Source organism: Protopterus annectens, chromosome 15.part0, assembly GCF_019279795.1.
Source record: "Protopterus annectens isolate FY-2018-M chromosome 15.part0, PAN1.0, whole genome shotgun sequence".
NCBI lineage: Eukaryota > Metazoa > Chordata > Ceratodontiformes > Protopteridae > Protopterus > Protopterus annectens.
In genome coordinates, this window is record NC_056749.1 from 193,584,602 (window position 1) to 193,602,537 (window position 17,936).

General features: G+C 38.5%; 1 protein-coding gene across 1 annotated transcript in view; it reads right to left on the bottom strand.

Moving 5' to 3' along the window:
• LOC122789809 (rho GTPase-activating protein 6-like) overlaps window positions 1-7,976 on the bottom strand; it is a 442,274-nt gene extending 434,298 nt beyond the window's left edge. Inside the window, exons 1-2 of the mRNA XM_044057251.1 lie at window positions 7,967-7,976; window positions 7,805-7,873 (exon numbers count right to left, since the gene is read on the bottom strand). Coding sequence (XP_043913186.1) covers window positions 7,805-7,873; window positions 7,967-7,976 — 79 coding nt within the window. The remainder of the gene's footprint in view (window positions 1-7,804; window positions 7,874-7,966) is intronic.
• Between the last annotated feature and the right edge of the window lie 9,960 nt (window positions 7,977-17,936).

Here is a 17,936-nt window from a genome sequence, read left to right on the forward strand (position 1 = left end):
TGCAGTACTGCTGAAGATTTTCACTTATAGGAAAAATAAAGATGAAAGAAAAAGTCCTAAAGCCTCTTAAGTGAGATAATAAAGTTACTGCAAAAGGCATCCGGCAACATAGTAAACCATGAACTTGTTAAATTTCAAGTGTCCTGACATCTTTCAACATGCCTATAAGAAAGGTTATTCCACCATAATCTGAAACAATCTATTCATGGCCATCACTTTAAAAGCAGTTAACATGGACTACAACAACGTAATACATTTTATCTTGAATTGAGTATGGCCTTTAATACAGCAGATGTATATACTTTTTTTATTTTATTCATTCAATCCTTCTGAGCTTATAAATCTTTTTTAGCACAGGTGTAGGGAAAAAAGTTCCACATCTGGAAAACAAGTAGCATTAACATCTAAAATTTAGCAATACATAATATATAAAAAAAGCAATATACATGGGCAAAGTAATTGTTAAATCTAAAGTAACACATGAACAAATACTATAATACAAAATTTACATTCATTTTTGCTCTTTACAAATTTCATTAGGCAGTTAGTAATGGTCTTCTTCTGCTCTTCTATGAACTTATAATATTAGACCATGCATTTTTGTAGATATTACAAATGTATGCTAGTTTTAAACAGAATCATAACAGTGACTGATAAGAGAAGAGAAAGTGGAGAAAATATACTATTTTATATTAACTAGTAGTAAGTATTCTAGGTTAGAGAACGGGTGACCTGTAGACTGCACCATGATTGGAGAATGAACATTCTTCAGCAAGGTATTAATCTACAGATGAGGTTGCTGTGGAGCTCGTACCAAAAGTTCTTAATGGTCGCCATTATTTTATGCTCGCTAAGCAGTGCTTCTGCTGTTTAACAAGTGCAAAATTGAAATGAACAAAAAAATTGAAAAGTGTGTGTATGGGTACATTAAACAGAGTGAGACTGATCTCATTTAACACTCACTAAACAGCGCTTTTGCTGTTTAGCGAGTGTAAAATGAAAACAAACGTATAATTAAAAAAAAAAGAAAGAAAAAAGTGTGCATGTGATTATGTGTTTACTTTTGTCTGCTTGTGTGAGTATATGGATACTTGAATGCATGAAAGCAAATGTGTGAGTGTGTGCACGCACAAGTGTGCGTGAGTGAAAGAGACACAAAGACATCATTTCAGCAGTGGATGTAAGTTACTTAAAATTAAGAGATATGCATACCTCTCAACCTCTTAGCAGAAAAATGCAGATAAAGCCTAAAACAATGTGGGGCAAAGGCTCAAAGGGACATATTTTAAATATTACTATAATAAAATTAGAAAGTTGGTATAATTAGAAGTTATAGGTTCATAGGTTCATAGGTTCATACTAGGCTATCTGCCCAAGGGCATTTATAAGCCTAGCCCATAGTTATGTAACTATGCCTATCATTTTGCTGTGCCTCTGTCAAGCAGTGACGCTGAAGTAATCCCTGGGGTATATCTGCAATCTCCCATCCATTGGTCAAGATTCCTCTTGAACAAGACCAGAGTGCTCTGCCTCAGGGATTTTGTTCCACAGCATAAGTCTCTGGGTGATGAATCTGTCCCTCCAGCACGTTCTATTTATAACCGTGTCAAGGTTTAAGTCTCCGCCCTTGTGGTTCTGAGGATCTAGATTTTTGAGGTGAAGCATATTCATCAAATCTGGGTTTGACATGGCCTTATATGTCAGGCACAGGTCACCTCTGAGCAAGCGGTATGAGACTGAATAGAGCTGGAGTTCTTTCAGTCGGGCAGCATAAGACATATTTTGAGACCCTTTATCCTTTTGGTGAGGAACTTTTGGGGCCTTTCAAGCTGCAGCAGGTGTCTGGTCAGATACATTCGAGCGGGGCATTGTACTCAATCATAGGTCTAATAAGTGATGAGTACAGGGGGACGATGACCTCCCTTGATCTAGATGTGAATCCCTTCATGATCAGGTGGGTGATATAGAAGGTTTTCCTAACTACTTTAGCAACATGAGTGTCAAGCGAAGGCTACTGTCAACCTGGGTCCCCAGATCTCTGATGACTTTTTCTGTGCTCAGTGGATTGCCACCTATATGGTAGCTAGGGGTAGCCTTGTTTTTCCCAAAGGGTATGACTATGCATTTTTGGCGTTTAACTTCAGGCCATGGCTCTGGCACCAGTTATCCATTTCTGTGAGGCCCTTCTGGAGGATATCTGTGTCAGATGTGTTTAGTTTGCAGTCATCTGCAAACTTTGTCAACCATAACCCTCCTGTGTTTGCTTGTACTTCAGAAAAGTAGATGCCGAACAAGAGTGGACCCAGGACTGAGCCCTGTGGGACACCACTTGTGACAGGCTTTGAGTCTGACATGGCTCCAGCAACTCTGACCCTGTGGGTTCTGTCACTTAGCCAGTTTGCAACCCATCTTGTGATGTATGGGTTTACATTCAAGCTGATGAGTTTTTCGATGATACCTGAGTGGGGTATTGTGTGAAGGCCTTTGCCAGGTCGAGGTAGGCTGTATGGACTGCCTTTCCCTCATCAATGGCCTTGGTGACTGTCTCGAAAAAGTCAACCAAGTTTAAGAGGCAGGATCTGCCTTTGACAAAGCCAAACTGAGTTGGATCCAAAGTCTGCAAGTTCCCTATGTCTTTATTTATGAGTTCCATTATGATCCTCTCCATGGCTTTGCAGATAAGGCTTGTCAAGCTAATGGGCGGTAATTTCCAGGGTCTGTGGAGGCACCGCCCTTATGAAGTGGGACCACAGCGCCACTCCTTATCCTGAGGTGAGGCTAAGATTAAACAGCTGTCCTAACTGTGGGTTTAATTCCTCATTGAGTTCATACACCATCGGTCCCATGGATGCTGTGTTTTGCCTTAGTGAGGGCAGTTCTCACCTGGGCGTTGGAGATGTTTGGGGGCTACAATCCTCTGGAATAGATATCTCTCGTTTGCACTGAACCTGTCAGCCAGTATGTTGGCAATGTGTGTAGGTTCAGTAATTTTCACATCATTTTGAACTAATTCTGAGCATATCTGGGAGTTTCCTCCTAGGTTTCTAACATAGCTAAAGAAGGCCTTATGATTCTCTTTAGAGTCCTTGGCGTACTCACCATAACGTTCCATCTGAGTAGGTGACTTCATTTGGATGCAACCTGTGGGTATCGGATCCGAGCCGGCATTTCAAAAGCTTAGGCTCCGAGCTCCTCCCTCTTACCCATAACCCCTTGCCAAGCCCTGACTGACCTCAGATTGAGTTTGCCTAAATAATACTGACTACAGTACATGAACCAAGCATAAATACTCGCTCTATAAAGGTCAGGCTAAATCTGAAGTAGGTAGACTTCATTTGTCTGCAACCTGTGGGACAGAGTCCCCAGCTACCTGAATCTTGGGTGGCCGTCATGGAAGGATGTTCGGATGCTCTTCCCCTGGAAACAACATCCACCTTATAATGAGAAATAAAGGGAGGCCCAAGTAGCTGTATCATCCAATGACACACGGGACTTAAAGGCTGGCGTGGAGACTGCCCTAGTAGAATGAGCCGTAACCCTCTGAGGAGCAGGTCTACCTGAAGTGTCATAAGCCTGCAGAATACAATTAGCAATCCACCTAGATAGTGTGACTTTAGACACTGCTTTACCCAAAGCAAATTTAGCAAAGGAGGCGAACAGCTGATCTGATTGCCTGTGACCAGCTGTTCTGTGAATATAAAATCGTAATTGTCTATGAACATCCAAGGAATGCAATTTGTATTCCCCTTTGTTTGAGTACTTGGGGAAAAAACACAGGTAAATTGATTGATTGGTTGATAGTAGATTCTGAAGAGACCTTGGAAGAAAAGATGGATTGGTCCTGAGGCACACCCTATCTGGAAAGAAAGAAAGGTGCCTGAAGTTCAGACACTCTTCTGGCTGAAGTGATAGCTACTAAGAAGGCAGTCTTCCAGGAAAGGTACTTCAGGTCTGTAGAAGCTGCAGGCTCGAAGGGAGGAGCAGTAAGAGCTTGCAGAACTAAAGATAGGTCCCAAGGCGGTACAATCTCCTTGACTGGAGGCCTCAACAAAAAAAATCCCTTTGAGAAAAGTTTTGCACAATTTAGCGTCATGAGGAGCTGTCTCATGACCAATGTGATAATCTTGAGATGGCTGCCAGTTGTACCTTAATCATGGAAGAACTTGCCCCTTGATGAAAGAGGTCTGTTAAAAAATCCAGCACTGCTGACATAGGTGTTGAGAAAGGATCCAAAGTTCTCTGAACCGCCCAAATAGAGAATCTCTTCCATTTACTCCGATAAACCTGCCTGGTGGAAGGTTTATGAGCTGCCACTAAGATGGCTTTGACTGGTGACGAGATACTAATCAAGGATGGAACTGGAGCAGCCAAGCTGTCAGTTTCAGGGAAATTCCCAGAGGGTGGGAGATGAGATCGGAATCGGATCCAGAATCTGGATTGATTTTGTGAGACCATACAAAGGCAGGGCAATGAGAATCATTCTGCTCCCCAAACTGTTGGCTTTCTGCAGAAGCCTCTGCATCAGAGGTAGTGGAGAGGCCAAACATGCACCAGCGCATCTCGGGAATTCTTGAGAGACCACTCGTGAGGTGAAAGAATGGTGTGACTGAGTTTGTCCGCAAGGATGTTGGATTTTAGACTCTCGGACCTGGTTCCTCCCTGTTTGTTGATGTACCAGACTACCGACATGTTGTCTGTCTGAATTGCAATAGTCCCTGAAGGAAGGTGCCTTGGACAATCTGCTGCTACATGACACTTCAGGTTGGCTATTCTGTCTGGGTGAACACCCTGGGGGCTGAGGTGAGACCAACCTCTGGATATCATGGACTCCCAAGTAGTTCCTCCTTGTCCTCCTCTAGAAGGACCTCTGGGCAGGAGTTATGATTAATGCATTTTCTGAAGGATACGAAAGTCTGAATCTCTAATATAATTCATCATTTAGTGACTTCAAATCCAATGATTTGTAAGCAAACCCCAAATTTTATGAGGAAGACACCAAAAAATTAGGCAAAAAAATGGACATTCTGCAAAAATCTGTACAGTTGAAAGGTATGGTGAAACTTGTAACTGGTGTGTGTGTGTGTGTGTGTGTGTGTGTGTGTGTGTGTGTGTAGACATTAAATAGATAACCAAACTTACATTTTGGATGTAAAGTACTTCCCCCAACAACAGTTAATATACTATGGCAAGTTTGAAACATTAGGTGGAAGAACTATTTTACATAAAAAATATTAAAAAAAATATATACAATCAAAGAAGAAGAAGACAACATCAAACAACAAAACAATTAAACAGATAGCCTGTTCTGTAAATGCAATACTCCCCTCCAGGGTGTGTCTTATTGTGGAAATAAAGCCATTTCAGGCATCGGGCCTCAAAACACCCCTGGTGGGCATTATTTCCACAATAACAAAGACTCTGTTGGGTATTAGTGCTTACGTAATAACTCAGATGTATAAAGAAGAGAACTAAAAAACTAAAAGGTAATACTAAAGTAATACTGATGTTTCCCCTAATATCGTAAATATACTTGAGATATATGCATAGATGCAGGGATACTACACAAAACATTGGAATGAGAGAGATAATGAAGGTGGAGTAACCTGATGAAAAAGAAAAGAGAGGAAGGATACAGTAGAAACATTTATCAGAATAAACCCACCACCACAGCTGCCTCTGTTCAAAGGCAACCTGGGTATCTTCTGCTCAAGTGATGCTCAGAACAGAAATGCAGAAAAAGCAATTCAAAATACAAGACTAGAGGATGAACAGGGACAATATTAAGAGGCAAAGATATGCAAGTATTTTAGTCTTCAAGTGACGCACATCTAGGGTTGAATATATACTCCCCTGTCCATGTAACATGTACTACATAGAATAATCAAGAAAGTGAGGACACATATTCTTAAACACTCCTCTTATATTAGAAATGGCTCATCTGTGAATCTTTAATTCAAACTGAAATATTTAGCAAGCAGTGCTGATGGAAGTCTGTTAATGTTTTTATTCATTTAAGATGAATCAGGGTCATCTCATCACACGACAAACATCTCCTCTGTGAAAAAATATAAAAGCATTGTATACCTTTAAATATAATACTCTGCAATCTTGAAGAATGAATAAAGACTTGCGGTGCATGTGTTTGGGAATTTTTATTACTGTAATATTTACTTTTATCTTCTTCTTACTCTCACTTTCTGTTATTCTGAGGCATTACAGGTACTGGCCAGTTTTAATAAACCCTGGAAATGGAGGCCTGTAATTATCATGGGGACCAGTGAATTTGGGCCTTGTAATGACTACTGGACTATGTTGCTGATGTTTATGCCTAATTTCCTGTCTTATATGTAGTGAAAAATGTACTGACAGAACAATTTTTTGCTATACGGCTTGCCTACTGCTGTTTCAATTTAAGTAAGCGGTGATGCCAAAGCTCTAATTTTAGTGTAAAAAATAACAGCTTGTGTGTTTTATCCACACGCAGTTTATTGGTTTTATTTTGTATCACTACCATTTTTCTGCTCAGAGGAGAATCTAAAATACCGGGCCCAGACTGCGCAATATTCAAAGTTCATACCAGAAAAGGATCAGGATTCAAAGAAGTCTTACAGAAACAGATTCCAGTTACTTTTTTTTTATTCTTTTGTAATAATATATATGGAACATCTTATCCAACAAATAAGGTCATAAGGACAGATATTAAATATACCTTTAGTATTGGACAAAATCAATTGGACTTGACAGACGCACAGTAATCAGATTAGTTGATGCTTGTCAAGCAAGTTTTAAAACTGGTTGAATAACAGTGTGCTGAAATGTTGAAACAGATGGCTTAAGAACAACACTGATACGAATGACAATACAGACCATTTCATAAGATTATCAGTTACATAAACAGGTGATGACAATAAATGTGCTACTTTTATACATGAGAAAATTGCCAGTGAATAATTTACTCTGTATGAATCGCAAACTTTGAACTTGGAAGCAGAATCTCTCCTGTACCCTGCTGAGCAGTAACAGGGCCCAGATGAGCCCACACATCTATCCACTGGTGATTTCTTTTTCAGTCTTTGCAAATATACAGTAAGGAAACAAAAAGAGGGTGAACTCTACCCTTTAGCTTCTTCTAGTTCTTTCCAAAATAAACTAAACAAAAATTCATTCCAGTAGAAAGCCACTGCAGGCTCAGAATAGCAAATAATCCTCAGCTCTTCTTAAAACAATATAAAATGAAGACATTCTCAACAGGAATTAATAAAAGCTTGCATACCATTGGTAAAAAGAAATCCAAAAAATGCATATTCTTTTTTTTCCTTTAAAATATGTGACTACTTCATCTGTTGGAATACTCTTAGGTGTATTTATACTTTCATGGGGTATAACTTAGCCACTTGGTATTCTCTTGGTCTCTATAAATATTTTGTCAGGTGCTACTGTTTCCATGCAATCATATGCATTATTTTCAATTTTCAGAAAAATGTTTTACTTAGTAATGGCAGAATGGATATAATTAAATTTCCATCAGTTCTGAAAATGAATCCTAGTTTCAGTTACATGATAAAATTACAAATATTTTATGAAGAGATCAAGTATACCTAGCGCATGAAAATATATCAAGGATCATAAATTGTCAGCTTAATACAAATGATAAAAAGCATGGTCCATCTAAATGTTTAACATCCTCCAAGAGTAATTAGAATGCCCCCAAAGGTTTATTCTACACCTGTGACATAACCTGAATTGTTACATGTCAAACAGGTATTCACAAAAGAAGCGACAAGAGATGAACAGTGTGCCTTACCTTTGTCTTTTTTATCTTTTGAAAATGAATCAAATTTCCTTCTTAAGGACTTGCTTCTTTTTGGTCCACCTGCAAAGAAATTTTTCAGATTATTACTTTACAAGCAAAATACATATAAAATGACACTACTATTCTGATAACCTCAACTCATGTTACAAAAACCTGCATGCATTTTATTAAGACAGTTGAAATTCATGGCTTCAAAACACAACGGGTATGCACAGAGTTAAAATCAGGTCCCAATCCTCAAACATACTCATTACAACAGCTTAGAGCAAGAAACAGAAAACACTGCATAGCATATGTGGTTATGACACTAAAAAAGGCATTTGTTTCCAGAGGCAAAATTCAAGTCAAAGTCAATGCTCTTGTTGATAACAATTGGTAGATCACGGACTTGTGAAGTTCAAAAGCAAGCTGTCCATCCTCAATCACATACAGAAAAACAAAGACATCAGCTTTTCATTTTGCATTTTCTCCTTTCACCCTACACAGGGAGGGCATACAGACTGAGCACAGAAGACAAACTAGCCGAGAATCGAACCAGTGAACTTATTTCTGCAAGGTGACAATGCTATCCACTTATAAATGTATGGTGTACACACACACACACACACACACACACACACACACACACACACACACACACACACACACACACACACACACAGATTCACAGAGTGTTAATAGGCTATTGACATGGGGGCCTTTCTAAGCCTAGCCAACTTTTCCTGAAAGAATAATGATGTCCCGTATCCAAATAGGGCATTGAAGTCTAGGCGTCTATAAGCTACTTTTGTCCATAAGGGACATGGGTGCCAGGCCCAGTGTAAATTACCAATTCATTAATAGAACTCAGGTTCACATGGATGGGAAGCCTGTTCCATAGGAGCAGCAGTCTCTGGGACACATCTGTCTCAACAGCATGTTCTATTTAAGTCACACAAAATTCAGGTCCCTAGACCTCGTATTTCTGGTACTCTGACTTACGAATATGTAGGAGATTCATAAGTGTGGGGTTTGGAGATGCCTTGTAAGCTAGGCATACATCACCCCTCAGCAAGCCATAGGAGACAGAGTAGGGGGAAAGAACTTCAAGGTGTTCTACATAAGACAGGTTTGCTATGTAGTCTTTTTCTAAGGAACACCCAAGTTCACTCTAGTTGCTGCATATGCCTGGTCAGGTATGTACCAAAGGGAACACAATGTAATCTATGATTGGTCTGATAAAAGCATAGTACAGTGGGATAATGACCTCTTTGGACTTCAATGCCATTCCCTTACTTATAGGTTGTGCAACATAAAAGGAATCTTTCACTAATGTGGCCACATGGGGTCGAAGATAAGGCTATTGTCTACATGCATACCCAGATCCATGACCACTCAGTCGACCCTTAGGTGTGTATTATCAAGATTGTAATCAACCGAAATGGTTGATTTCACAAAGGGTACAATTATCCATTTCTCAGCATCGAGTTTAAGACCATGGCTTTGGCACCATTTATTAGTCAGAGATAGACTTTCTTGAAGAATGCTAGTGTCTGCAGGGGAGTTGATGACAACTCCCAGCTTGCAATCATCTGCAAACTTAGTCAGCCATAACCCTTCAGAATTTGCTTCCATTTTAGAGAAATAGATGTCAAAAAGGAGGGGGACAGTACCAAGACCTGCGGTGACTTGGCTAATGACTGGCCTCTTGCTGGGAGGTGACCCCACCTATTTTGACATTCTGGGTCCTATTAGTGAGCCAGTTGGCTATCCAGCAGGTGATAAAAGATTGTATACCTAAATTAGTGAGCTTGTCTATAATGCCTGAGTGGGATATTGTATCAAAAGCCTTGGCCAGGTCAAGGTATGCTGTGTGCACAAGTCTTACCTTCATCCAATGCTTTGCTGACCTTCTCAAAAAGTCCACCAGATTTAATAGGCAAGACCTTTCCTGAACAAAGCCAAACTGTGATGGATCCAGCATTTTCAGGTTACCTATGTCCTTCATTTATCATATCCATGATGATTTTTTCCAAGGCCTTACATATAAGGCTGGTAAGACTTATGGGCCTGTAGTTACCCGGCTAGGTAGCAGGACTACCTTTGTGTAGAGGAATAACTGTAGCCATCTTCCAATCCTTGGGCACAAGACTTAACTGAAGGTTCCAACTGAAAAGTGATTCAAGTGGACCAGATAAGTCATGTTTCATGCTATTTATTAAACATCCTGCAATGTTATCAGGGCCCATCAATGCAATGTTTCTGACCTTGGAAAGTGCACTGATGTCCTGTTCCGTAGTAATGGTTAGGAGGATTGTGGTATGTGGTATTTCCTTTGGAGTATTGGGAGGAGAGGGGGTTTGAGCTGAACCTGACAGCCAAATGGTTGGTAATAGCCTCATGTTCAGTGTGGTTGATGCCATTTTCAATAAGTTCTGCGCATTGTTGTGCATTTCCTCTGAGGTTACAGACACAGCTGTAGACAGCTTTCTGCTTATCATTTGCCTGAGAAGCTATTTATTCTTCAAGTTTAGCCTTTGCCATATTAATTATCCTTCTTACCTGCCTGTTTAGATTGATCAGGGGAATTTTAGTATGTATGGCTTTGTTCCTCTTATGCTTGGCCAAGATTTTTTTTTTGTACAACTGACTGATACTGTGATTCCATAGAATAAACTTGCACAGAACCGTACAGCCAAAAGGTACGACTGTATATATACCTCTAGTGGTTAAAATATCAACTATATCAGTTCCTTCAAACCTAAACCATAAACGGCAACTTTTTTATCTTTAGAATGAAGTGTATGCAGTTTATCAAACTTACTCAGAGAGGATGAGCCAACTTTATCTATACCCACAAAACTACAAATAGCATCTGAATTAAGTTCACTATGGTGAACCAAAGCACTAGGTAATTGAAAACATTTAAGATCACTCATAAGTAAAGAAAGTAGTCTCTGGTTAAAGGGACCAAAAGTTATCCCACATAAAAATCACCTCACTAACATGTTGCTAAATATACTTCACAACTCTGCCTCACATGGAATAAATTCACACAGGATGCAGGGATGTTTGTAACACTGGGAAAGGTATTTCTTTCTTTGTGGTTATTGTGTGTGCTGTTGTGTTTGTGTATGTGGTGTCAGAAAGTGTGGTTTGACATCATACAATGAAGTGTGTATGTGAGTTTATTTTAACTGAACAGGGTGTATGTAGTACATGTATGTGTATGTACAAGAAGTTTCCTTCAAATGTTACTGTTGCAATTGCTGTCAAGTTACAGTAATCAATATGTACTCATCTGTGTGTGTGTGTGTATAAAATTTGTATGGGTATAAAAAAAGAATGAATACTCATTTCTACAAAGTAGGCAAGTAGTAGTGGTCCTACTCCTGACCCTAACCTTACACATTATGTTACTAAAACCTCTTTCTCTAATAGTACCACTACCAACACAACACTTGATGCCGATTTTGTAGCTTGGATTAATGATATCTACTCAAATAGAATTATTCAATGTTACATGATTCAGTATTGGTAGTGTTGTACATTGTCTTTTTCCCCAAGAATTCAAAGCTCAGTGTTTTGAAAATTATATATTACATGATGTGATCATGGTTATCTATATATTTATATCTATTCACACACACACACACACACACACTACATGGAGTGGGGGTGATTATGCCTGGAAAATGACAAAGATAATCTTATACATTTTTGGTGATATCAGAAAACTCTGTAGCATCCTTGTTGCACCTATTTCAAAGTTGATATTACCTAGTATGTTGCATCCAAATGGACAAGAATGTAAACAGAAGTATGTCAGGATTCTGTTGACAAATCAATAAACTGTGACAGTCCTGTTGAACTAACACAGAGCAGATTTCAATCTGTACACTTACTTGTTAAAAAGGTAAATGCACTAAACACAATCATCTTGTCTCAAGGGCTGGCCAGAGCACTGCATGCTTAACAGATCTGTCTAGAGTCAGACAAACAGGAAAACGCACATTGAAGGAATGGAAAGAGGATTACAGGCTGAAGCTCATTGGCCGTGCAAAGCCTTCATCTTCCGAGCTAAACTTTCACAAACAAACTGCACAAGCGATAATGAACAGCTTTAAAAGCTGCAACCTATTTAGCAATTTACTTCTATTTGTATACCAACACAGAGTACTGATAAATATTGACCAACTTCAGGCTTAACATGAGTGAAATACAAAACATTTCACAAACAAAAAATATAGAAATGTACGCAATAACAGAATAGTTCAGAGCAATTACATAGAAAAAAACTGTATATACATTCCAGGGGAAAAAGCGCATTGCAATGTACAATACACACATTAGTTTCTAAAGTGGGTCAGTCTTCAGTGAATCTTGAGAGGGGAGAAGAAATTTGTAAAGGAGATATGTTAGGTGATGCATCCTCTGTTGAAGCAGAAGCATTTGGCTTGATGAAGACATGCCTTTTGAGCTGCATTCTGAATTTGGAATACGTGCCGATTAACTTAATGTTGATGGGGAGAGCTTGCCAAAGAGTAGGTGCCTGAGCAGAGAAAGCATGTGCAGTGCTGTGGGGTTTGGTTCTATGGATAATGAGAGTTGGTGTGACAGAGCATGTGCAATAATGAGAGTTGGTGTGACAGAGCATGTGCAACCCTGTGGAGTTTGGTTCTAGGGAGAATGAGAGTTGGTGTGACAGGGCACGTGCAGTGCTGTGGAGTTTGGTTCTAGGGATAATGAGAGCTGGTGCAGGTTGTGAGTAGTGTCTCAGGTTGTATGAGGAGGGTTTTGTGAAGTCTAGCTCCAAGGGGAGTATATAAGCATAGGAGTAGTTTGCAGAGTTGGGATCCTAAACGTAGTTTAGATCTTTGTTTAATGGGTTGGAATCTGGCTTTTTCTAGGGTGGCACAGTGATGTTCAGAGTGAGGGGAGGTTGTAATGGATCAGCAGATACTACTAGAAATGGTTTGAAGTGGCAATGCTTTTCCTGGAGACAGAAGCAAAAAAAACAGGAGCCCATATTCAAGTTGAGAAAGGAGAACTCCATTTTCAATGGCTGCTCTGGATGGTTGGTACAAAAGGGGAGATCTTGTTGGCCCAGAAGAGCAAGGAGTTTATTGTGGCTCTCATTTTGTCTATGTGGAAATGGAAGTCTAGTGACTGATCACGTCACAGTCCTAGGTATTTGAAAGTGGAGGTTGTCTATATGGCATGATTGTGCAGGTCACAGACAGTTAAATGGGTCATGTGCTTGGTGAATTCTCTGAGGAGTTGCAAAAAGCACAGTTTGGGTCTTGGTTGACTGAGTAGTTTATGGTTTATGATCCATCACTGGAGCTCAAGCAAGTCTGACTGGAGTCAGCATTGAATGCAGGTGTGAGAGTGACCTGATCAGTAAAAATGACCATACCGGATTTGTAAATGACCATGTTATCAATATAGAGAATAACTAGGAGATGAGGGAGGTCACAAGGAAGTTTGTCAATGAATATGGACAAAAACAGGGGGGGCAAGAATACAGCCAGGTGGTACACCTTTGGTAATAGCTGTAGATTCTAATTGGGAGAATCCTGTTTTAATTCTGAATAGTCTTGTCAGTGAAAACGTTTTTATACCAGGGAACAGCACCTGGAATGACACCAATTGGTTTGTTTTGGAGAAGACCATGGTTAATGAGGTCAAATGCCTTTGTTTAGTCTATGAATAGGGCACCTGTAAGGCGGTCACTGTCAGAGTTTAGCAGGATGTCATCAGTTAGGGGTCAAGGTGCTGTCATAATACTTCTTCCAAGGCAGATTCATGTTTTTGGAGGTGAGCTGGTGGTAGAGAAAGAGTTGTATGCATTTGATCTTTTCAATATGTTTCGCTAGAATTGGAAAGCTGGATATTGGATAGAAGTGAAAGTATCTTTTGGGTTGGTTTGCTTTGGAAGAGGTTGAACTACAGCTTTTTTCCCAAATATAATACTAACATACTAGCATCACAGCATGTACTTAACTGGTCACATACTAGTATCACAGCATATACTTAACTGGTCACATACTAGTATCACAGCATGTACTTAACTGGTCACTAACATGCTAGTATCACAGTATGTACTTAACTGATCAGTACATCAGAAATTTAACAGCTTTGTAATTATGGCACATCTGTGGTTGCCACATAAAACAGTAGCGAAAGCTCTGTGTATTACATTACAAACTTTATGTGGTTTTGAAATCTATTTTGTGGCCCCCTTCTTAAGCTTTGTAGTTAAAAATTTTTTTGAAATCCAGTTCTTGAACTTTAAATACAAACTCTTCATGGTCAGAGAGCAGCTCATAAGCGTCATGTGTACACACAGATATACATATGTGTGTGTGTATATATATATATATATATATATATATATATATATATATATAGATATGGTTCCACTTCATATCAACGAAATTTAATTTAATCGAAATGCAAATCGAGACCAAATTGTCGAAAACTCATATCATCGAATCTCAAATCACTGAAAACTATAAAGCAACTAGAAATAACATTCCACAAGGTTTTTACTACATTTATGAAGGGGGCAAGCCCCCTGCACCCCCATGTGAGGGGCTCTGCCCCCCACCCCCCTGTAATTAAATATACCAATTCCAAGGTCGCACTACAGTGGGAGGAAAAAGGTAATTTCCTAACCCCCACTGTAGTGCGACCTTGGAGTTGGTATATTTAATTAGGGGGGTGTGGGGGTTTAGCCCCCCACATGGGAGGTGCATAAATGTAGTAAAGTGTCTGGGGTGTTATTTCTAGTTCCTTTATAGTTTTCAATTATTTGAGATTCGATGACATGACTTTTCGACAAAATGAGTTTTCGACGATTTGGTCTCGATGATTTGAATTTTGATGAAATGAAATTTCGATGATATGAAGTGAAACCACACATATATATATATATATATACACACACACACACACACACACATATATATATATATATATATATATATATATATATATATATATATAGAAGACACACTTTCATTCATTTTTATATATATACACACACATTATGCTATGATGGATTTTTTGAAAGCTGTGGCACATAATTTGATCATTTAATTTTGTGATCTATATTTGTCTCCTGTAAGTGGTTCAGGTTTCAGTTTTGTCAGTTAAAGGATTGCTGTGCTGCAATTGATGATGTGGTTTTGTTTGGCTGAATTTCACTGTTAGAGTAATTTGTTTATATGACTGAAACATTGCGACATTCACATATCTATATGCTGATACAGTAACATGAGGCCTATATATAATGTGCAATGTGTGTGTTCATATATGGGTCAAGAAATGCAAACATTTTTGTTATGCTGAAAAAAGGGAGGTATAAAACAAACGCTCAGAATATTCTTGAAAAGATAGTGAAAATAGCAGCATCATACGTTAACCTTTTGGGGGGGTCTTTCCTATGTGTGGTGCATCATTTTTGACATTAACCTGATAAGCACCAAGGGGCAAGAGTAAATGATCTAAGTCCTAGGGCAGACTGTAGAGTGCACACAGAGTGATGTCTTGGTCGTCCTTTTCACACTCTAGATTTATAGTTTAGCTAATGCTGACTCTGTCCAGGTAGCCCGTTAGAATGAACACATTTATCAGCTGGCAACTGATCCCTAATTGTGGGGGGGGGGGGTGTCCTACATCCTCCCATAATGGTAGGACAGCCACTAAAGTCCTGCCTGCCTGACCCTGGTATCAAATCCAGGCTGTTGCCTTTTTTATCTTATAACATTTTAATAGAGAAATCATGCTGCAGTGAAGCAGTAAACAGCAGCTCCTGGATGTATGTACATTAAACAGTCAAATCCCTTTCATGCTCATGTCATATATTGTAATGGAGTCTTTCCATATGCACTCCATCTCCTTATGCTGGGTAATCAGGCTGTAAAGAAAACCAGCAGCTTCTGCAGCATTCTCAGACAGCTCTCTTTACTGCTTCCTCTTGCCTGATGTTAACTTCATTATCATTTACAGATCATACTAGAAACAGACTTCCATATGTTTAAAACTGGTCAGTGTCATGCCTACATTAGGAATGTACCACTACAGGATATTCCAGTGTCATAACAAACCAAACAGGCAGAAAACGATAGGACAAACTCGCCACCACGGAGACCAGTTCAGGAAACTTTTTATGTAACTTTTAATGCGAGACAAACGCCAATCACTCCAAAACATGAATGCCTTAGTTTAAAATCATACACTGCGTTTTCGTCACCTTCTCGACTTCATCAGAATAACCAGTACATCAATTAGAAGTGTATTTATATACTCTCTACCTTCAATTAATTAGTCATGAAATAGAATCAATTAGGATTTAAAACAATAGTTCAAGAATGTTTGAAACTGCTATGTCCTCCATAGCACTACAAATACATTTCTATCATACAAAATATATTTCTTAAAAAGTTTTTTATATAAATAAGTTAAAAACTGCACCATTATTATATAAATATTCTCATAAATAACTTATATACTTTAAATATATGTATAATTCATAAAAATATATATGATTGCTTGTAAATATAAGAACTAGAAGTATGTTATCATAAAATATATGTTAAAACATTTAAGACATTCTCAGTTAATTATATATAAAATCTATTCTAGTACCTATGAGTCTCTTTCAATGTATTTTATATATAATTAACTGAGAATGTCTTAAATGTTTTAACATATATTTTATGATAACATACTTCTAGTTCTTATATTTACAAGCAATCATATATATTTTTATGAATTATACATATATTTAAAATATATAAGTTATTTATGAGAATATTTATATAATAATGGTGCAGTTTTTAACTTATTTATGTAAAAAACTTTTTAAGAAATATATTTTGTATGATAGAAATGTATTTGTAGTGCTATGGAGGACATAGCAGTTTCAAACATTCTTGAACTATTGTTTTAAATCCTAATTGATTCTATTTAATGACTAATTAATTGAAGGTAGAGAGTATATAAATACACTTCTAATTGATGTACTGGTTATTCTGATGAAGTCGAGAAGGTGACGAAAATGCAGTGTATGATTTTAAACTAAGGCGTTCATGTTTTTGGAGTGATTGGCATTTGTCTCACATTAAAAGTTACATAAAAAGTTTCCTGCACTGGTCTCCGTGGTGGCGAGTTTGTCCTATCGTTTTCTGCCTGTTTGGTTTGTTCGGAGTACTTTTTTCAGTTCCTTATTCATTTTCTTAGTCCATTGAGGAGCGAGATGGACTGCTCACCTACAGCGGAGGTACGTGGTTCGGATGACATCGGCCAAACGCGTAAGCTCATAGGACAGCTTACAGAGCTTATAAACATCTTAACGCCGCTTAGCTTGTCCTTGTTGGACAAAAATGGTTCACGGAGTCGTTTACCTGACCGTTGCCAGGACAATGGAGATAGTGGAGGGAGACGAGAACAGGGAGAGCTTATCGATCGGTGTAACAGGATCGGCGACCCTGGATTTTATAACACATTCAATCCTTCCAATACACCTCGCCTCTTGTTAGCGGGTTCCTCCGACAGACAGGGGAGAGAGGATGGACATAATGGCAACGATAATTGCGAGGAAGCGACAGGTACTGTGGTTAATGAAGGAGCTTTTAAAGTAACCATGAATACCTTAGAATGGTTACGCTCCAAACCTAATATTGACTTTCATGGCAATAATGTTAATGGGCCAAATGTGGCTGATGGGACATATAAACAGAAATTTAATAATTTAAGCAATTTAATGTACAAATATAGATCTCTGATTATTGAAAATGAATATTTGAAAGAATGTATTGGGAAAGAAATTGTACCTAAGGGCCTAAGGGTCTTTAAATTTCCCAACAATGTGGTGTTTGAATCCAATTATTATAAGGAGTTGGTGTGCATTTTCAATAAATGTGGTCTAGATGTGCTTAGACTAATTATTAAAGAAAATGTGAGAATACTGGAAGGTATTCAAAAGGATATTGAAATTTTAGACCAGTACATCCATAGGGATTTATTATTTAGTGTACAGGAAGAGAAATCTAAGTACTACAATATTAGAAAGAATGTTGAGCAGAGGTGTAATGACCTTCTTCAGAGAAAGATTAAAAAATTAGGAAGGGACATA